Genomic DNA, 22,588 nt, shown 5'->3' on the forward strand with positions numbered 1-22,588 from the left:
TTTGTTCCTGGCGCTCACACACACTACACTGTTCTGTGTACACATTCCACCTCATGGATGCCAAATAGATGAACAGAGAAATAAAAATGAGTTACGTGATCTGGACAGATTAATGCTAGTATTCCTCTCTAACATTTTAGGATTAATACAGTATTCCCCTTGTACCTTTTAGGATTAATACAGTATTCCTCTATAACATTAACTGCCTTGTTCAGGGGCAGAACGACAGATTTTTACCTTGTCAGCTCGGGGATTTGAACTTGCAACCTTCAGGTTACTAGTCCAACGCTCTAACCACTAGGCTACCCTGCCGCCCCCTAGCTGATAGCCACATCAAAATGTATATTCACAAACAAACACAGTAGTCCTTGTCCAAAGTAGAGGTTTGTTTACCTAGTGCTGTACTGTACATGTTAAAGAAATGAAAGCCAGTGTGGTTTAGTTAAATCCTGGGCTTTCATCCCTTTGCAGTGTTCAATTCAACATCTCATTGAAAACACAACAACGATGGTTCACTAAGTATTTGACCATCTGCTTGTAGAAGTGACTGTTTGAGTGAAGTTTATAGTTGACCTTTGACTGGGATTATTAAAAACACATATTTTATGTGCAAGTTTATTCTTCAAGTTTATGTGTGAGTTAAATTGGGGTTTTGGACATTTTATTGGGCAATGAAATGAATTTATGATTAACAGAGACAGGCAGGCAGGCAGGCAGGCTGGCAGGCAGGCAGGCAGGCTGGCTGGCAGGCACCTTATTTGCTGGTTGGTTGATTCATTGTTGATTGGTTTGAATTTGTTTAAAATTGTTTTTATTAATAAATCAACATACAGAGAAGCTTTAAGGAAGATGATGTTATGTTTTATCAACTATTTATTTTTGTTGGTCAGCCCAAGCTTTTTAAAAACATTTGTTTTGTGTGTGGAGGAGGGAGAGGTGGGGATTGAAGGAAAGGAAGGGATTAAAACCACCAAAGCAAAACTCCAGGGTTTGTCCCGAAATGTGACGTCAGACAGAAGGACTCACTTGTAGCGAGCGTTGACCGGCGCTGGCTGTCATTTCCCCGGCGCCGTTTTGCAACAATCTGAGCTCGTGGAATAAGTTTTTAGCTCTGGGTTCAATGAAGTTGATATTGGAATCTCGTAATGAGGTGGCTTTTGCCGTGGATTCTAATAGTAGCCAGCACTCATCAGGTAACATGACTTATTTGATTTAATTCTAACGTTCATACTAACTTTTGATTTATTTTATCTATGGTTTTCAAGATGACAGGTTATGGATTCCAGATCATAAGAATATGAGACGTATAAATGATCGCAGGTTGTGCACATCCATCCAGATTAGATTATTTCATTGCGTAATAACACAGAGACTTTTTGCGCGCGGTGCCAATTACCAATTATTGGTTTCGCATTGACACTGGGCTATAATCGTGTTGTCAATGTTTAATCATACAATAGACCTACTCAGAATCTGTCTCTGTGCTAGCGCTGAAACCTAGACAGTCATGAAACGCTAAGATTGGGCACTCCTCTACTCTCTCCTCCACTCTCTCTTTCCTCTACTCTCTCCTCCACTCTCTCTTTCCTCTACTCTCTCTTCCTCTCTTAGCTCTACTCTCTCCTCCACTCTCTCTTCCTCTCTTAGCTCTACTCTCTCCTCTACTCTCTCTTCCTCTCTTAGCTCTACTCTCTCCTCTACTCTCTCTTCCTCTCTTAGCTCTACTCTCTCCTCTACTCTCTCTTTCCTCTACTCTCTCTTCCTCTCTTTCCTCCACTCTCTCTCTCCTCCACTCTCTCTTTCTCTCTTAGCTCTACTCTCTCCTCCACTCTCTCTTTCCTCTACTCTCTCCTCCACTCTCTCTTCCTCTCTTAGCTCTACTCTCTCCTCCACTCTCTCTTCCTCTCTTAGCTCTACTCTCTCCTCCACTCTCTTTCCTCTACTCTCTCTTCCGCTCTTAGCTCTACTCTCTCCTCCACTCTCTCTTTCCTTCACTCTCTCTTCCACTCTCTCTCATTTTAGCTCAGCTAATGACAGGTCAGGTACTACCTCGGTACTGTCTCTGACTAATATAGTTTAAAGTGTGTTATTTGGTAGGTGTGGTTGAATGACCCTGATTTATTTCTGTCAGTCACTAGTCCCATGGATGACTTTATAAGGGGAAACCAAACCACTAGATCCTATTTGGTATTTGTGTCCATGGGGCTGACTGAACTAGATTGAATTCAATAAATGTAAAGACTAAGGAAGAACAAACGGTATGTTTTGCATGTGATCCCTACCCTACATTGATCTTCAGTCTACAATACTGCAGCCTCATACACAACTTTATCTTCATCTTTAGGTTGGTGGTGGAACTCCTGGCCTTAGTTTGGAAATGTGTCAGAGTGTTTCCCTCTGGAATCAAACATATTTCCACCTGCTGTGGTCTGATGTCTTGTACTACTGTTAAAAATGTTCCTGGAAGAACGACTTCCTTCCACAACAAATTTGGGGTGAATGCAACTACAGGCCCCATTCCAATGTAACCCCTGTCTACTGTATCACTATACTGGCGGTGTGACCCCATAACCTCTGTCTACTGTATCACTATACTGGCTGGGTGACCCCATAACCCCTGTCTACTGTATCACTATACTGGCTGGGTGACCCCATAACCCCTGTCTACTGTATCACTATACTGGCTGTGTGAGGAGGGGATGTTAGTTGTTGGTGCACATGACCAATGACATAGGTAGTGATGATGAACCTGGAGCTGCTGCTGGTCTCCATTCTGTGGGTTTTCAGGAATAGCATGACATGCCAAAGACCAACCCACCTGTATGACCAAGTATTTCATAAATGTTGTTCTGTCCATCCTACAGGTCTTTTCCCAACATTCCACAGCCACGCCTCCCTTGACAGCGACCATAGAGCTGTATAACCGTACAGCGTACTGCAAATGGCCGTGCAAGTGTGCCAAGAGCGCCCCCCTGTGTCCACCAGGGGTCAGTGTGCTGATGGACGGCTGTGACTGCTGTAAGGCCTGTTCCAAACAGGTGGGGGAGACCTGCAACGAGGCAGACGTCTGTGACTACCATAAGGGACTGTACTGTGACTACAGCGTGGACAAGCCGAGGTACGAAAAAGGAGTATGTGCCTGTAAGTGTCAGATAACTTTCCTCTTTGAGTTGTATCGTTGTATCATCTCCATCTGTGCTGTGAAGTCATAACTTTCCTCTTTGAGTTGTGTCGTTGTATCATCTCCATCTGTGCTGTGAAGTCATAACTTTCCTCTTTGAGTTGTATCGTTGTATCATAATCATCTGTGCTGTGAAGTCAGATAACTTTCCTCTTTGAGTTGTGTCGTTGTATCATCTCCATCTGTGCTGTGAAGTCATAACTTTCCTCTTTGAGTTGTGTCGTTGTATCATCTCCATCTGTGCTGTGAAGTCATAACTTTCCTCTTTGAGTTGTGTCGTTGTATCATCTCCATCTGTGCTGTGAAGTCAGATAACTTTCCTCTTTGAGTTGTGTCGTTGTATCATCTCCATCTGTGCTGTGAAGTCATAACTTTCCTCTTTGAGTTGTGTCGTTGTATCATCTCCATCTGTGCTGTGAAGTCATAACTTTCCTCTTTGAGTTGTATCATCTCCATCTGTGCTGTGAAGTCATAACTTTCCTCTTTGAGTTGTATCATCTCCATCTGTGCTGTGAAGTCATAACTTTCCTCTTTGAGTTGTATCATCTCCATCTGTGCTGTGAAGTCAGAACTGTCTTTGAGTTGTATCGTTGTATCATCTCCATCTGTGCTGTGAAGTCATAACTTTCCTCTTTGAGTTGTATCATCTCCATCTGTGCTGTGAAGTCAGAACTGTCTTTGAGTTGTATCGTTGTATCATCTCCATCTGTGCTGTGAAGTCATAACTTTCCTCTTTGAGTTGTGTCGTTGTATCATCTCCATCTGTGCTGTGAAGTCATAACTTTCCTCTTTGAGTTGTATCATCTCCATCTGTGCTGTGAAGTCAGATAACTTTCCTCTTTGAGTTGTATCGTTGTATCATCTCCATCTGTGCTGTGAAGTCATAACTTTCCTCTTTGAGTTGTATCATCTCCATCTGTGCTGTGAAGTCATAACTTTCCTCTTTGAGTTGTATCATCTCCATCTGTGCTGTGAAGTCAGATAACTTTCCTCTTTGAGTTGTATCGTTGTATCATCTCCATCTGTGCTGTGAAGTCATAACTTTCCTCTTTGAGTTGTATCAATCCATCTGTGCTGTGAAGTCATAACTTTCCTCTTTGAGTTGTATCATCTCCATCTGTGCTGTGAAGTCAGAACTGTCTTTGAGTTGTATCGTTGTATCATCTCCATCTGTGCTGTGAAGTCATAACTTTCCTCTTTGAGTTGTGTCGTTGTATCATCTCCATCTGTGCTGTGAAGTCATAACTTTCCTCTTTGAGTTGTATCATCTCCATCTGTGCTGTGAAGTCAGATAACTTTCCTCTTTGAGTTGTATCGTTGTATCATCTCCATCTGTGCTGTGAAGTCATAACTTTCCTCTTTGAGTTGTATCATCTCCATCTGTGCTGTGAAGTCATAACTTTCCTCTTTGAGTTGTATCATCTCCATCTGTGCTGTGAAGTCAGATAACTTTCCTCTTTGAGTTGTATCGTTGTATCATCTCCATCTGTGCTGTGAAGTCATAACTTTCCTCTTTGAGTTGTATCAATCCATCTGTGCTGTGAAGTCATAACTTTCCTCTTTGAGTTGTATCATCTCCATCTGTGCTGTGAAGTCAGAACTGTCTTTGAGTTGTATCGTTGTATCATCTCCATCTGTGCTGTGAAGTCATAACTTTCCTCTTTGAGTTGTATCATCTCCATCTGTGCTGTGAAGTCAGAACTGTCTTTGAGTTGTATCGTTGTATCATCTCCATCTGTGCTGTGAAGTCATAACTTTCCTCTTTGAGTTGTATCGTTGTATCATCTCCATCTGTGCTGTGAAGTCATAACTTTCCTCTTTGAGTTGTGTCGTTGTATCATCTCCATCTGTGCTGTGAAGTCATAACTTTCCTCTTTGAGTTGTATCGTTGTATCATCTCCATCTGTGCTGTGAAGTCATAACTTTCCTCTTTGAGTTGTGTCGTTGTATCATCTCCATCTGTGCTGTGAAGTCAGATAACTTTCCTCTTTGAGTTGTATCATCTCCATCTGTGCTGTGAAGTCAGATAACTTTCCTCTTTGAGTTGTGTCGTTGTATCATCTCCATCTGTGCTGTGAAGTCAGATAACTTTCCTCTTTGAGTTGTATCGTTGTATCATCTCCATCTGTGCTGTGAAGTCAGATAACTTTCCTCTTTGAGTTGTGTCGTTGTATCATCTCCATCTGTGCTGTGAAGTCAGATAACTTTCCTCTTTGAGTTGTATCGTTGTATCATCTCCATCTGTGCTGTGAAGTCAGATAACTTTCCTCTTTGAGTTGTGTCGTTGTATCATCTCCATCTGTGCTGTGAAGTCATAACTTTCCTCTTTGAGTTGTGTCGTTGTATCATCTCCATCTGTGCTGTGAAGTCAGATAACTTTCCTCTTTGAGTTGTGTCGTTGTATCATCTCCATCTGTGCTGTGAAGTCAGATAACTTTCCTCTTTGAGTTGTGTCGTTGTATCATCTCCATCTGTGCTGTGAAGTCAGATAACTTTCCTCTTTGAGTTGTGTCGTTGTATCATCTCCATCTGTGCTGTGAAGTCATAACTTTCCTCTTTGAGTTGTATCGTTGTATCATCTCCATTTTTACTATGAAGTCAGAACTGTCTTTGAGTTGTATCATAATCATCTGTGCTGTGAAGTCAGTTTGTAAATATAGATACAGTAATGAGAATGGACGTTGTTCTGATTCGACAACTGAATTGATGCATGTATTTCTTCGTGTGCCACAGTGCATTGACACGGGTCTTTCTTGAGGAAGGCTTTTAGAGCTGGAATGCCGACATTGAACAGTCTGAACTATAACGCGCTTCTTGTTTTCCTATGTAAACCTATAGGGGATGTACTTTACTGTGTAGCGCTGATTCTGATTCTTTTGACATGATCTATCAAACAGACATGGTGGGCACAGGCTGCGAGTACGACGGGGTGATCTACCGCAACGGTCAGAGCTTCCAACCCAGCTGTAAGTACCGCTGTCTGTGTGTAAACGGTGCCATCGGTTGTGTGCCGCTCTGCACAGACTCCCAACCGCCCCGGGTGTGGTGCCAGACGCCCAGGCGGGTCAAACTGCCGGGCCGATGCTGTGAGCAGTGGATCTGTGATGAGCCCAGGAAGACGCGCAAGGCAGACCCCAGGCATGCGGAGATAGGTACACTACTACAGTCTATGGAATGCATCTCAAATGGTACCCTATGTCCTATGTAGTGCACTACTTTTGACCAGAGCACTATGGGGCCCATTGGTTTCCCAGAAAACCCGTTTGGAAGATTCCTGAAATCAGGAAGGAATAAGCAGGGAATCCAGGAATCTTCCAACCAGGAATCTTCCAACCAGGATTTCTGGAAAACCTGGGCGTTTTTGGGGGGAGTTACCAGAATTTGGCATCCCTAATCAGGAGTCTGTTCCTCTGTTGTCATGGCAGTGCGCGCCAGCCACAATGAGGTCTGGCATAAGAACTGCATTACCCAGACAACCTCCTGGTCCCCGTGTTCCAAGACCTGTGGACGTGGCCTGTCCCTGAGGATCTCCAACGCCAACGACCAGTGTGAGTTGTTCAAGGAGTCGCGCCTCTGCAACATCCGGCCCTGTGACGTGGACATCACCAAGCACATCAAGGTGAGAACATCTGTCGTGGCTTGTGCCCTAAATGGCACCCTATTCCCTATAAAGTGTACTACCCATAGGGCTCTGGTCAAAAGTAGTGCACTCTATAGGGAATAGGTTGGTCCCTGGTCAAAAGTAGTACACTTAATAGACGCACACAATATCTCTCACTTTTGCTTTCAATGAAACCAGGCCCAACTTCATCAACTCATGTATTGTGCATATGAACATGGTTTTAAAGGCATATGGGTGACATATGTTTTCTCAATACAGTTGAACATCGTTTTGACAGTGTAATGGTATTCTGACTCCACATGTCAACCACTCAAGTGTTGATTCTGACCCATGTTGACCTATGAACCCCTCAGCCAGGGAAGAAGTGTCTGAACATTTACAGGGAGGAGCAGAGCCAGAACTTCACAATCTCAGGCTGCAACAGCAAGAAGCCCTACCGTCCAAAATACTGTGGTGTCTGCGTGGCCACAGACGATCGCTGCTGCATCCCTTACAAGTCCAAGACTATCGAGGTGGAGTTCCAGTGTCCCAACGGAGCCACTCTGACATGGCAGGTGATGTGGATCAATGCCTGCTTCTGTAACCTCAGCTGCAGGAACCCCAACGACATCTTCTCTGAGCTGGAGCACTACTACGACCACAATGAGGTCATCAACTGACAACTGAGCAGCCTTGTCCGAGCCTGAACGTACGGCCCACAGGGCAGGAGACCATCTCCTGTTTCTGTAGCATGAGGTAGTTTAGTGTACAAGTACAACCCCTGGGTAAGACGCTAGTCTGCCGCGGGGCCTTTTACCCAAATACATCTCCTGAATGCTGAATGCCAAGCGTTTTTAGAGTCTTTGGTATGATTCTACTGGGGAGAACTGAGCAGAGGACAGGTTCATTTAGGTTATTATTGACTCCAGCTTTACATTCCTTGGAATAAAGGGATTGATGATTTGTTGGTTAGTTGAATTAGATGTTGAAGTACCAGGCTGGAACAAAGCCTGCACACCCCTAAGGTCCCCAGAAGTAGGATTGAAGAACATTGCAGTTGAACCCTGCCCAAACTCTTCATTATGATCTTGATAAAAAACACAAACAAATAATGCACAGGGTTTATCAGTTATTTAACCTCCATTCAATGAAAGGATGTAGTTGTTTTTCAATTCAATTTATCAGAGAATGGACTCTACAAGGTGTCAAAAGCGTTCCACAGGGATGCTGGCCCATGTTGACTTCAATGCTTCCCACAGTTGTGTCAAATTGGCTGGATGTCCTTTGGGTGGTGGACCATTCTTGATACACACAGGAAGCTGTTGAGCGTGAAAAACCCAGCAGCGTTGCAGTTCTTGATACAAACCGGTGCACCTGGCACCTACTACCATACCCTGTTCAAAGGCACTGACATCTTTTGTCTTACCCATTCACCCTAGGAATGGCACACATACACAATCCATGTCTCAAGGCTTAAAAATCCTTCTTTAATCCGTCTCCTCCCCTTCATCTACACTGATTGAAGTGGATTTAACAAAGTGACATCAATAAGGGATCATATCTTTCACCTGTATTCACCTGGTCAGTCTGTCATGGAATGTTTTGTACACTCAGTATATAAGCGGAAGTTGATCATGTATTTGTGATGATACCATAGTAGGACACAGGGGTCCAACCTATTGTAATTATGCATCATATTCATATGGGGATAATCTTCTACCAAGTTAGGGCATTAACCACTCGAGTGGTCATCCTGTTGTGTACTCTTCCGTTTCCCTCTTTTTGTGTCATGTCATTAAGCTTACTGTGTATGTACTGTTGTGCTCAAAACATTTAGTCAAGTATTTTGTAGTTTACTGCAAAGTGTACAGTATATCAGACAAGGTTCTCTCACATTTTCTCAGTTTTGCATTGATTTCCATTGACTCTTAGTGAACAATAATAGTGTTTGTCTCAATGTCTGCAGTGTCAAGTCAGTTGTTATTTGAGCTCTACGAGGTTAAAAGTGGATCAACTTTTTATTGATTGAAATTTGATTGAGATCAGCTCAATAAGTGTTGTCATTTATTTCATTGGTCAATACTCTAGTAAACCATGTACCATATCAAATGTCATCATAAACAACAAACAAACTCATCCAGGAAGTCACATTTGATTGGTTCAAATAAATACAAAGTATTAAGATTTGAGTCGTGACAAATCTTTTCAAATAAATTTTGTAAAAATAATTTCTGCATTTTTTTTTGCTATTTCTTTAATACAAAGTGGTACTATACATACATTGCATTTCTATATCATTTAAATCGTAATATAATCAGTTTTCCATCATTTGAAAGATTTGACCAAACATGAATAAATATTCTTATCTCAGGGCTTATTTAAGCGTCATCTTAGGATCACTGATAGCTACAGTCTTTATGTATTACAGACGTCTCATGCTATAAAGGAGTCTTCAATTTGATCCATCACATATAAAAAGCCAGACAATAGTCACAGATGGCTTTAACACCACAACTGTCCATTACATGTTAATGGTGGGAAATCCCCCGGTATTGTTACATTCTAACATATCAGAGATACTATTTCCACAGAGGAACATCCATACAGATTACATATCACCCAAATGACGTACAGTATGACAACTGTTGGGTATAAACTCTTATTACCCACAATGCAGTGAGAACAGCATAGGTAGAGGACAGTCTATCATAGCCGTATGTTGTGGTTTATTGTCAGCAGCAACACAGGCAGTAGGGTAGACAAGACATGGGTTATGAGGTTTGTTGTCAGCAGCAACACAGGCAGTAGGGTAGACAGGACAGGACAGGGGTTATGAGGTTTGTTGTCAGCAGCAACACAGGCAGTAGGGTAGACAGAACAGGGGTTATGAGGTTTGTTGTCAGCAGCAACACAGGCAGTAGGGACAGGAAAGGGGTTATGAGGTTTGTTGTCAGCAGCAACACAGGCAGTAGGGACAGGACAGAACAGGGGTTATGAGGTTTATTGTCAGCAGCAACACAGGCAGTAGGGTAGACAGAACAGGGGTTATGAGGTTTGTTGTCAGCAGCAACACAGGCAGTAGGGTAGACAGGACAGGGGTTATGAGGTTTGTTGTCAGCAGCAACACAGGCAGTAGGGTAGACAGGACAGGGGTTATGAGGTTTGTTGTCAGCAGCAACACAGGCAGTAGGGTAGACAGGACAGGACAGGGGTTATGAGGTTTATTGTCAGCAGCAACACAGGCAGTAGGGTAGACAGGACAGGGGTTATGAGGTTTGTTGTCAGCAGCAACACAGGCAGTAGGGTAGACAGGACAGGACAGGGGTTATGAGGTTTGTTGTCAGCAGCAACACAGGCAGTAGGGTAGACAGGACAGGACAGGGGTTATGAGGTTTGTTGTCACCAGCAACACAGGCAGTAGGGTAGACAGGACAGGACAGGGGTTATGAGGTTTGTTGTCAGCACCAACACAGGCAGTAGGGTAGACAGGACAGGGGTTATGAGGTTTGTTGTCATCAGCAACACAGGCAGTAGGGACAGGACAGGGGTTATGAGGTTTGTTGTCAGCAGCAACACAGGCAGTAGGGTAGACAGGACAGGACAGGGGTTATGAGGTTTGTTGTCAGCAGCAACACAGGCAGTAGGGACAGGACAGGGGTTATGAGGTTTGTTGTCATCAGCAACACAGGCAGTAGGGTAGACAGGACAGGACAGGGGTTATGAGGTTTGTTGTCATCAGCAACACAGGCAGTAGGGTAGACAGAACAGGACAGGGGTTATGAGGTTTGTTGTCAGCAGCAACACAGGCAGTAGGGTAGACAGGACAGGACAGGGGTTATGAGGTTTGTTGTCATCAGCAACACAGGCAGTAGGGTAGACAGGACAGGACAGGGGTTATGAGGTTTGTTGTCAGCAGCAACACAGGCAGTAGGGACAGGACAGGACAGGGGTTATGAGGTTTGTTGTCAGCAGCAACACAGGCAGTAGGGTAGACAGGACAGGGGTTATGAGGTTTGTTGTCAGCAGCAACACAGGCAGTAGGGACAGGACAGGACAGGACAGGGGTTATGGGGTTTGTTGTCAGCAGCAACACAGGCAGTAGGGTAGACAGGACAGGGGTTATGAGGTTTGTTGTCAGCAGCAACACAGGCATTAGGGTAGACAGGACAGGGGTTATGAGGTTTGTTGTCAGCAGCAACACAGGCAGTAGGGTAGACAGGACAGGGGTTATGAGGTCAGGGTTTAGGGACACTGGGGTTGTGTCCCAAATGTTCCCTATTTCCCACATAGTCAAAAGTAGTGCACTACAAAGGAAATGGGGAGCCATTTAGGAGACAACCTATGACCTTTCAGTGACCAGGGCACTAGCAGACGTCCTCAGTCTTGCTGCTGGACATGACAACGGTCTGATCTACGGTGCTGTTGGACACATTCTCCATGGACACGTCTGTGTGCTCCCGGACGGGCTGGTGGTCGTTGGCGTGAGAGCGGCTCCTGCTGCTGTCGCAGGAGGCGATGCTGGAGCCTGAGGCGGTGCGGGACCTCACCAGTCTGGTCATGCTGGCTGAGGACACTAAGAGAAGGAAGGAGAGACAGTTACCATAGCTTGGTATATCTAACATAACATAGCATAACTAGCATAGCATACATATTTTTTTTTTATGTTTAGGGGGTAGATCATCTTTAATATTGCAGATAGAGTGTAGCTTCCATCAATGTAATTGTCACGTCCACCCTATTCCCTATATAGTGTATTGCTTTGACCAGAGCCTGAGGGCTCTATTCAATCCGTATCGCGGAAATTCCGTGTTACAGCGTGATTGAAATGCAATGCAGAGACGGCATTCACGGTAAACGCTACACACAGTACGTCGCCTCAACTGGAAATACCCGTTACATTTCTAACGCTTCAGCGACACCGTTTGAATAGAGCCCCTAGTCTTAGTGGAGGGGACACCGTTTGAATAGAGCCCCTAGTCTTAGTGGAGGGGACACCGTTTGAATAGAGCCCCTAGTCTTAGTGGAGGGGACACCGTTTGAATAGAGCCCCTAGTCTTAGTGGAGGGGACACCGTTTTAATAGAGCCCCTAGTCTTAGTGGAGGGGACACCGTTTGAATAGAGCCCCTAGTCTTAGCGGAGGGGACACCGTTTGAATAGAGCCCCTAGTCTTAGTGGAGGGGACACCGTTTGAATAGAGCCCCTAGTCTTAGTGGAGGGGACACCGTTTGAATAGAGCCCCTAGTCTTAGCGGAGGGGACATTGTTTGAATAGAGCCCCTAGTCTTAGTGGAGGGGACACCGTTTGAATAGAGCCCCTAGTCTTAGCGGAGGGGACACCGTTTGAATAGAGCCCCTAGTCTTAGTGGAGGGGACACCGTTTGAATAGAGCCCCTAGTCTTAGTGGAGGGGACACCGTTTGAATAGAGCCCCTAGTCTTAGTGGAGGGGACACCGTTTGAATAGAGCCCCTAGTCTTAGTGGAGGGGACACCGTTTGAATAGAGCCCCTAGTCTTAGTGGATGGGACACCGTTTGAATAGAGCCCCTAGTCTTAGTGGAGGGGACACCGTTTGAATAGAGCCCCTAGTCTTAGTGGAGGGGACACCGTTTGAATAGAGCCCCTAGTCTTAGCGGAGGGGACACCGTTTGAATAGAGCCCCTAGTCTTAGCGGAGGGAACACCGTTTGAATAGAGCCCCTAGTCTTAGTGGAGGGGACACCGTTTGAATAGAGCCCCTAGTCTTAGTGGAGGGGACACCGTTTGAATAGAGCCCCTAGTCTTAGTGGAGTTTAATCATTTTAGTCAATAAGATTCTTGCTACGTAAGCTCAACTTTCTGAACATTCGAGACGTGTAGTCCACTTGTCATTCCAATCTCATTTGCATTAGCGTAGCCTCTTCTGTAGCCTGTCAACTATGTGTCTGTCTATCCCTGTTCTCTCCTCTCTGCACAGACCATACAAACGCTCCACACCGCGTGGCCGCGGCCACCCTAATCTGGTGGTTCCAGCGCGCACGACCCACGTGGAGTTCCAGGTCTCCGGTAGCCTCTGGAACTGCCGATCTGCGGCCAACAAGGCAGAGTTCATCTCAGCCTATGCCTCCCTCCAGTCCCTCGACTTCTTGGCACTGACGGAAACATGGATCACCACAGATAACACTGCTACTCCTACTGCTCTCTCTTCGTCCGCCCACGTGTTCTCGCACACCCCGAGAGCTTCTGGTCAGCGGGGTGGTGGCACCGGGATCCTCATCTCTCCCAAGTGGTCATTCTCTCTTTCTCCCCTTACCCATCTGTCTATCGCCTCCTTTGAATTCCATGCTGTCACAGTTACCAGCCCTTTCAAGCTTAACATCCTTATCATTTATCGCCCTCCAGGTTCCCTCGGAGAGTTCATCAATGAGCTTGATGCCTTGATAAGCTCCTTTCCTGAGGACGGCTCACCTCTCACAGTTCTGGGCGACTTTAACTTCCCCACGTCTACCTTTGACTCATTCCTCTCTGCCTCCTTCTTTCCACTCCTCTCCTCTTTTGACCTCTCCCTCTCACCTTCCCCCCCTACTCACAAGGCAGGCAATACGCTCGACCTCATCTTTACTAGATGCTGTTCTTCCACTAACCTCATTGCAACTCCCCTCCAAGTCTCCGACCACTACCTTGTATCCTTTTCCCTCTCATCCAACACTTCCCACACTGCCCCTACTCGGATGGTATCGCGCCGTCCCAACCTTCGCTCTCTCTCCCCCGCTATTCTCTCCTCTTCCATCCTATCATCTCTTCCCTCTGCTCAAACCTTCTCCAACCTATCTCCTGATTCTGCCTCCTCAACCCTCCTCTCCTCCCTTTCTGCATCCTTTGACTCTCTATGTCCCCTATCCTCCAGGCCGGCTCGGTCCTCCCCTCCCGCTCCGTGGCTCGACGACTCATTGCGAGCTCACAGAACAGGGCTCCGGGCAGCCGAGCGGAAATGGAGGAAAACTCGCCTCCCTGCGGACCTGGCATCCTTTCACTCCCTCCTCTCTACATTTTCCTCTTCTGTCACTGCTGCTAAAGCCACTTTCTACCACTCTAAATTCCAAGCATCTGCCTCTAACCCTAGGAAGCTCTTTGCCACCTTCTCCTCCCTCCTGAATCCCCCTCCCCCCTCGCCCCCCTCCTCCCTCTCTGCAGATGACTTCGTCAACCATTTTGAAAAGAAGGTCGACGACATCCGATCCTCGTTTGCTAAGTCAAACAACACCGCTGGTTCTGCTCACACTGCCCTACCCTGTGCTCTGACCTCTTTCTCCCCTCTCTCTCCAGATGAAATCTCGCGTCTTGTGACGGCCGGCCGCCCAACAACCTGCCCGCTTGACCCTATCCCCTCCTCTCTTCTCCAGACCATTTCCGGAGACCTTCTCCCTTACCTCACCTCGCTCATCAACTCATCCCTGACCGCTGGCTACGTCCCTTCCGTCTTCAAGAGAGCGAGAGTTGCACCCCTTCTGAAAAAACCTACACTCGATCCCTCCGATGTCAACAACTACAGACCAGTATCCCTTCTTTCTTTTCTCTCCAAAATCCTTGAACGTGCCGTCCTTGGCCAGCTCTCCCGCTATCTCTCTCAGAATGACCTTCTTGATCCAAATCAGTCAGGTTTCAAGACTAGTCATTCAACTGAGACTGCTCTTCTCTGTATCACGGAGGCGCTCCGCACTGCTAAAGCTAACTCTCTCTCCTCTGCTCTCATCCTTCTAGACCTATCGGCTGCCTTCGATACTGTGAACCATCAGATCCTCCTCTCCACCCTCTCCGAGTTGGGCATCTCCGGCGCGGCCCACGCTTGGATTGCGTCCTACCTGACAGGTCGCTCCTACCAGGTGGCGTGGCGAGAATCCGTCTCCTCACCACGTGCTCTCACCACTGGTGTCCCCCAGGGCTCTGTTCTAGGCCCTCTCCTATTCTCGCTATACACCAAGTCACTTGGCTCTGTCATAACCTCACATGGTCTCTCCTATCATTGCTATGCAGACGATACACAATTAATCTTCTCCTTTCCCCCTTCTGATGACCAGGTGGCGAATCGCATCTCTGCATGTCTGGCAGACATATCAGTGTGGATGACGGATCACCACTTCAAGCTGAACCTCGGCAAGACAGAGCTGCTCTTCCTCCCGGGGAAGGACTGCCCGTTCCATGATCTCGCCATCACGGTTGACAACTCCACTGTGTCCTCCTCCCAGAGCGCTAAGAACCTTGGCGTGATCCTGGACAACACCCTGTCGTTCTCAACTAACATCAAGGCGGTGGCCCGTTCCTGTAGGTTCATGCTCTACAACATCCGCAGAGTACGACCCTGCCTCACACAGGAAGCGGCACAGGTCCTAATCCAGGCACTTGTCATCTCCCGTCTGGATTACTGCAACTCGCTGTTGGCTGGGCTCCCTGCCTGTGCCATTAAACCCCTACAACTCATCCAGAATGCCGCAGCCCGTCTGGTGTTCAACCTTCCCAAGTTCTCTCACGTCACCCCGCTCCTCCGCTCTCTCCACTGGCTTCCAGTTGAAGCTCGCATCCGCTACAAGACCATGGTGCTTGCCTATGGAGCTGTGAGGGGAACGGCACCTCAGTACCTCCAGGCTCTGATCAGGCCCTACACCCAAACAAGGGCACTGCGTTCATCCACCTCTGGCCTGCTCGCCTCCCTACCACTGAGGAAGTACAGTTCCCGCTCAGCCCAGTCAAAACTGTTCGCTGCTCTGGCCCCCTAATGGTGGAACAAACTCCCTCACGACGCCAGGACAGCGGAGTCAATCACCACCTTCCGGAGACACCTGAAACCCCACCTCTTTAAGGAATACCTAGGATAGGATAAAGTAATCCTTCTCACCCCCCTTAAAAGATTTAGATGCACTATTGTAAGTGGCTGCTCCACTGGATGTCATAAGGTGAATGCACCAATTTGTAAGTCGCTCTGGATAAGAGCGTCTGCTAAATGACTTAAATGTAAATGTAAATGGGACACCGTTTGAATAGAGCCCCTAGTCTTAGTGGAGGGGACACCGTTTGAATAGAGCCCCTAGTCTTAGTGGAGGGGACACCGTTTGAATAGAGCCCCTAGTCTTAGTGGAGGGGACACCGTTTGAATAGAGCCCCTAGTCTTAGCGGAGGGGACATCGTTTGAATAGAGCCCCTAGTCTTAGCGGAGGGGACACCGTTTGAATAGAGCCCCTAGTCTTAGCGGAGGGGACACCAATGAGAAGCACTGTCATAGAAAGTGAATAGTCTCTGGGTACACTAGGAGGCTGGTAGCTACATTTTAGTTCTTGTTCTTGTTCTTTTCTCTCAGCGCATGACAACGACAGCTTTTGTGAAATGGAAACGTGAGTTTGGGTGCAAGGATAATGTAGAAACATTGTGTGTTTGGGTGAAGGGATAATGTAGAACATTGTGTGTTTGGGTGCAGGGATAATGTAGAAACATTGTGTGTTTGGGCGCAGGGATAGTGTAGAAACAGTGTGTGTTTGGGTGCAGGGATAATGTATAACATTGTGTGTTTGGGTGCAAGGATAATGTAGAATCATTGTGTGTTTGGGTGCAAGGATAATGAAGAAACATTGTGTGTTTGGGTGCAGGGATAATGTAGAAACATTGGGTGTTTGGGTGCAGGGATAATGTAGAAGCATTGTGTGTTTGGGTGCAAGGATAATGAAGAAGCATTGTGTGTTTGGGTGCAAGGATAATGTAGAAACATTGTGTGTTTAGGTGCAGGGATAATGTAGAAACATTGTGTGTTTAGGTGCAGGGATAGTGGAAACATTGTGTGTTTAGGTTCAGGGATAATGTAGAAACATTGTGTGTTTAGGTGCAGGGATCATGTAGAAACACGGTGTGTTTAGGTGCAGGAATAATGTAGAAACATTGTGTGTTTAGGTGCAAGGATAATGTAGAAACATTGTGTGTTTAGGTTCAGGGATAATGTAGAAACATTGTGTGTTTAGGTGCAGGGATAATGTAGAAACACGGTGTGTTTAGGTGCAGGAATAATGTAGAAACGTGTGTTTAGGTGCAAGGATAATGTAGAAACATTGTGTGTTTAGGTGCAGGGATAATGTAGAAACATTGTGTGTTTAGGTGCAGGGATAATGTAGGAACATTGTGTGTTTAGGTGCAGGGATAATGTAGAAACGTTGTGTGTTTAGGTGCAGGAATAATGTAGGAACATTGTGTGTTTAGGTGCAGGGATCATGTAGAAACATTGTGTGTTTAGGTGCAGGGATAGTGGAAACATTGTGTGTTTGGGTGCAGGGATAGTGGAAATGTGTGTTACGATACTTACTGTAACCCACGATACTTACTGTAACCCACGATACTTACTGTAACCCACGATCCTTACTGTAACCCACGATCCTTACTGTAACCCACGATACTTACTGTAACCCATGATACTTACTGTAACCCACGATGCTTACTGTAACCCACGATACTTACCGTAACCCATGATACTTACTGTAACCCACAATCCTTACTGTAACCCACGATACTTACTGTAACCCACGATACTTACTGTAACCCATGATACTTACTGTAACCCACGATCCTTACTGTAACCCACGATACTTACTGTAACCCACGATACTTACTGTAACCCATGATACTTACTGTAACCCATGATCCTTACCGTAACTCACGATACTTACCGTAACCCACGATACTTACTGTAACCCATGATCCTTACTGTAACCCACGATACTTACCGTAACCCACGATACTTACCGTAACCCACAATACTTACTGTAACCCACGATACTTACTGTAACCCACGATACTTACTGTAACCCACGATACTTACTGTAATCCATGATACTTACTGTAACCCATGCCCTGGATGAAGTACTTGAAGGCCTCTGTCAGTTTGCCAGGCTGGCTCACCTGGGGAAGTCCTCCACAGTCAGCCATCTGATTGGACAGAGACAAAAGATAATTTGCCAACCAACCGTCATTTGATCATAACAACCCTTTCTCATTATCCATCACATGTATTGTTCTTGGATGGTCAATGACATTGTGGTTGCGAATCTTTACTTACAAAGTACTTTTGACAGTAATATGAATTGTTACATCTGTCTGAGCCACACATTAAACTCACCTTGAGCAGTGTGGTCTGTGTTGGGTTGAGCTTTGCGTTGCTCTCGACCACAGCCTCGACTGCAGGGGAGCTGTCTCCCACCACCAACAGAGCAGGACACCTGCAGGAGTCAGCAGATTAATTAGCTACTTAACTAATAATGCTCATACATTTACATTTAAGTCAATAACATACCTAATACTCATAGTCAATATCATAACTAATACTCAGTCAATATCATAACTAATACTCAGTCAATATCATAACTAATACTCATAGTCAATATCATAACTAATACTCAGTCAATATCATAACTAATACTCATAGTCAATATCATAACTAATACTCAGTCAATACCATAACTAATACTCAGTCAATACCATAACTAATACTCATAGTCAATATCATAACTAATACTCGTAGTCAATACCATAACTAATACTCATAGTCAATACCATAACTAATACTCATAGTCAATACCATAACTAATACTCATAGTCAATATCATAACTAATAACTATTGTCAATAGCATAACTAATACTCATAGTCAATATGATAACTAATACTCAGTCAATATCATAACTAATACTCATAGTCAATATCATAACTAATACTCATAGTCAATATCATAACTAATACTCGTAGTCAATATTATAACTAATAATGATGGTCAATAGCATAACTAATACTCGTAGTCAATATCATAACTGAAACTATCATGAGTAGCTAGGGCCCTGAGTTTTCCCTAGTCAGGTCATGTGGCCAGGTAGAGTCAGGGTCCTGATGCTGAGTCGGTCCGTGTGACGTACTGCAGAGTTCTGGCGTTAATGTTTCTCCCTGGGACAGGCCTCTCGATCTCCAGGCCCCTGCGGCTCTGGTAGGACTTGAAGAACTGGGCCAGGTTGGACTGGTTGACATCATTGGTGATGTGGTTGCGGTATGTGGCGATCAGATCAGGGTTGTTCTGGATCTCCTCCTGTTGCGCAAAGAACAAATCTCAACGGTAACGCTTTCTATGATGTACATACTTATAATGCATTATAACATAGTTTATAATGCCTTATAATACACATGTAATGTGTTATGACACCGACTATAAACATCCATAACAAAGGGTTGATGTTTCACAACAATTCATAGCTAGTTAAATATAAATGTAATTGTATCATTCATAATCATGTATATACTGTAGCTTCCAGAGGGGGACAGGTGTAGCTTCCAGAGGGGGACAGGTGTAGCTTCCAGAGGGGGACAGGTGTAGCTTCCAGAGGGGGACAGGTATAGCTTCCAGAGGGGGACAGGTGTAGCTTCCAGAGGGGGACAAGTGTAGCTTCCAGAGGGGGTGTACAGGTGTAGCTTCCAGAGGGGGACAGGTGTAGCTTCCAGAGGGGGACAGGTGGAGGGGGACAGGTGTAGCAAGTTCCAGAGGGGGACAGGTGTAGCTTCCAGAGGGGGACAAGTGTAGCTTCCAGAGGGGGGTGTACAAGTTCCAGAGGGGGACAAGTCTTCAGAGGGGACAGAGTGTAGAGGGGGACAGCTTCCAGAGGGGACAAGTGTACAAGTGTAGCTTCCAGAGGGGGACAAGTGTAGCTTCCAGAGGGGGACAGGTGTAGCTTCCAGAGGGGGACAGGTGTAGCTTCCAGAGGGGGGACAGGTGTAGAGGGGGACTTCCAGAGGGGGTGTAGCAGAGGGGACAGGTGTAGCTTCCAGAGGGGGACAGCAGGTGTAGCTTCCAGAGGGGGACAGGTGTAGCTTCCAGAGGGGACAGGTGTAGCTTCCAGAGGGGGACAGGTGTAGCTTCCAGAGGGGGACAGGTGTAGCTTCCAGAGGGGGACAGGTGTAGCTTCCAGAGGGGACAGGTGTAGCTTCCAGAGGGGGACAAGTGTAGCTTCCAGAGGGGGGACAAGTGTAGCTTCCAGAGGGGGACAAGTGTAGCTTCCAGAGGGGACAGGTGTAGCTTCCAGAGGGGGACAGGTGTAGCTTCCAGAGGGGGACAGAGGGAGGGGGACAGGTGTAGCTTCCAGAGGGGGACAGGTGTAGCTTCCAGAGGGGGACAGAGTGTAGCTTCCAGAGGGGGACAGGTGTAGCTTCCAGAGGGGGACAGGTGTAGCTTCCAGAGGGGGACAGCTTCCAGAGGTGGACAGGTGTAGCGTCCAGAGGGGGACAGAGGGGACAAGTATAGCTTCCAGACAGGGGACAGGTGTAGCTTCCAGAGGGGACAGGTGTACTTCCAGGTGTAGCTTCACAAGTGTAGCTAGCTTCCAGAGGGGGACAGAGTGTAGCTTCCAGAGGGGGACAGGTGTAGCTTCCAGAGGGGGACAGGTGGGGGACAGGTGTAGCTTCCAGAGGGGACAGGTGTAGCTTCCAGAGGGGGACAGGTGTAGCTTCCAGAGGGGGACAGGTGTAGCTTCCAGAGGGGGGGACAGTTGTAGCTTCCAGAGGGGGACAGGTGTAGCTTCCAGAGGGGGACAGGTGTAGCTTCCAGAGGGGGACAAGTGTAGCTTCCAGAGGGGGACAAGTGTAGCTTCCAGAGGGGGACAGGTGTAGCTTCCAGAGGGGGACAGGTGTAGCTTCCAGAGGGGGACAGGTGTAGCTTCCAGAGGGGGACAGGTGTAGCTTCCAGAGGGGGACAAGTGTAGCTTCCAGAGGTGGACAGGTGTAGCGTCCAGAGGGGGACAAGTATAGCTTCCAGAGGGGGACAGGTGTAGCTTCCAGAGGGGGACAAGTATAGCTTCCAGAGGGGGACAGAGGGGGACAGGTGTAGCTTCCAGAGGGGGACAGGTGTAGCTTCCAGAGGGGGACAGGTGTAGCTTCCAGAGGGGGACAAGTGTAGCTTCCAGAGGTGGACAGGTGTAGCGTCCAGAGGGGGACAAGCTTCCAGAGGGGGACAAGTAGCTTCCAGAGGGGGACAGGTGTAGCTTCCAGAGGGGGACAGAGGGGACAAGGTGTAGCTTCCAGAGGGGGACAGGTGTAGCTTCCAGAGGGGGACAGGTGTAGCTTCCAGAGGGGGACAGGTGTGCTTCCAGAGGGGACAAGTTCTTCCAGAGGGGGACAGGTGTAGCTTCCAGAGGGGGACAGGTGTAGCTTCCAGAGGGGGACAGGTGTAGCTTCCAGAGGGGGACAGGTGTAGCTTCCAGAGGGGGACAGGTGTAGCTTCCAGAGGGGGACAGGTGTAGCTTCCAGAGGGGGGTGTACTTCCAGAGGGGGACAGGTGTAGCTTCCAGAGGGGGACAGGTGTAGCTTCCAGAGGGGGACAAGTGTAGCTTCCAGAGGGGACAAGTGTAGCTTCCAGAGGGGGACAGGTGTAGCTTCCAGAGGGGGACAGGTGTAGCTTCCAGAGGGGGACAGGTGTAGCTTCCAGAGGGGGACAGGTGTAGCTTCCAGAGGGGGACAAGTGTAGCTTCCAGAGGGGGACAGGTGTAGAGGGGGACAGGTTCCAGAGGGGGACAGGTGTAGCTTCCAGAGGGGGACAGGTGTAGCTTCCAGAGGGGGACAGGTGTAGCTTCCAGAGGGGGACAGGTGTAGCTTCCAGAGGGGGACAAGTGTAGCTTCCAGAGGGGACAGGTGTAGCTTCCAGAGGGGGGACAGGTGTAGCAAGTTCCAGAGGGGGACAGGTGTAGCTTCCAGAGGGGGGACAGGTGTAGCTTCCAGAGGGGGACAGGTGTAGCTTCCAGAGGGGGACAAGTGTAGCTTCCAGAGGGGGGGTGTACAAGTGTAGCTTCCAGAGGGGGACAAGTGTAGCTTCCAGAGGGGGACAGGTGTAGCTTCCAGAGGGAGACAGGTGTAGCTTCCAGAGGGGGACAGGTGTAGCTTCCAGAGGGGGACAAGTGTAGCTTCCAGAGGGGGACAAGTGTAGCTTCCAGAGGGGGACAAGTGTAGCTTCCAGAGGGGGACAAGTGTAGCTTCCAGAGGGGGACAGTTGTAGCTTCCAGAGGGGGACAGGTGTAGCTTCCAGAGGGGGACAGGTGTAGCTTCCAGAGGGGGACAAGTGTAGCTTCCAGAGGGGGACAGGTGTAGCTTCCAGAGGGGGACAAGTGTAGCTTCCAGAGGGGGACAGAAGTCTTATATTGACAGTTTATTGAACAAAGCTACATCTTTAGGATGTTTCAAAACAATATGTTGCTTTTTCCATACGGACTGTCAGTGGTTGTAGTGTAGTAGATGAAATAGTCTTTAAGGTGTTAGTGCTACTATAGTTCCTGTTTCTATCTAACCCTTACCTTTCCATACGGACTGTGTGGTTGTAGATGAAATAGTCTTTAAGGTGTTAGTGCTAGAGGGGGACAAGTATAGCTTCCAGGGGGACTATAGTTCCTGTTTCTATCTAACCCTTACCTTTCCATACGGACTGTGTGGTTGTAGATGAAATAGTCTTTAAGGTGTTAGTGCTACTATAGTTCCTGTTTCTATCTAACCCTTACCTTTCCATACGGACTGTCAGTGGTTGTAGATGAAATAGTCTTTAAGGTGTTAGTGCTACTATAGTTCCTGTTTCTATCTAACCCTTACCTTTCCATACGGACTGTCAGTGGTTGTAGATGAAATAGTCTTTAAGGTGTTAGTGCTACTATAGTTCCTGTTTCTATCCAACCCTTACCTTTCCATACGGACTGTCAGTGGTTGTAGTGTAGTAGATGAAATAGTCTTTAAGGTGTTAGTGCTACTATAGTTCCTGTTTCTATCTAACCCTTACCTTTCCA

The 22,588-nt window shown here is 47.0% G+C and overlaps 2 protein-coding genes across 2 annotated transcripts in view; one reads left to right on the forward strand and one right to left on the reverse strand.

Annotated features, from left to right (window-relative positions):
* Positions 1-982: 982 nt before the first annotated feature.
* Positions 983-9,010, forward strand: ccn4b (cellular communication network factor 4b). Its single transcript, XM_065027371.1, has 5 exons — positions 983-1,193; positions 2,865-3,141; positions 6,079-6,333; positions 6,607-6,800; positions 7,157-9,010. Exons 1-5 carry the CDS (start codon positions 1,146-1,148, stop codon positions 7,460-7,462), a joined length of 1,080 nt encoding a protein of 359 aa, XP_064883443.1. The 5' UTR covers positions 983-1,145; the 3' UTR covers positions 7,463-9,010.
* Positions 8,742-22,588, reverse strand: part of ndrg1b (N-myc downstream regulated 1b) — a 30,811-nt gene continuing 16,964 nt past the window's right edge. The window contains exons 10-13 of the mRNA XM_065027140.1: positions 18,698-18,864; positions 17,909-18,008; positions 17,631-17,718; positions 8,742-11,355 (exon numbers count right to left, since the gene is read on the reverse strand). Of these exons, the coding sequence (XP_064883212.1) occupies positions 11,147-11,355; positions 17,631-17,718; positions 17,909-18,008; positions 18,698-18,864 (564 nt within the window). The 3' untranslated portion in view covers positions 8,742-11,146. The remainder of the gene's footprint in view (positions 11,356-17,630; positions 17,719-17,908; positions 18,009-18,697; positions 18,865-22,588) is intronic.

This window comes from Oncorhynchus nerka, linkage group LG14 (assembly GCF_034236695.1).
Source record: "Oncorhynchus nerka isolate Pitt River linkage group LG14, Oner_Uvic_2.0, whole genome shotgun sequence".
Lineage (NCBI taxonomy): Eukaryota > Metazoa > Chordata > Actinopteri > Salmoniformes > Salmonidae > Oncorhynchus > Oncorhynchus nerka.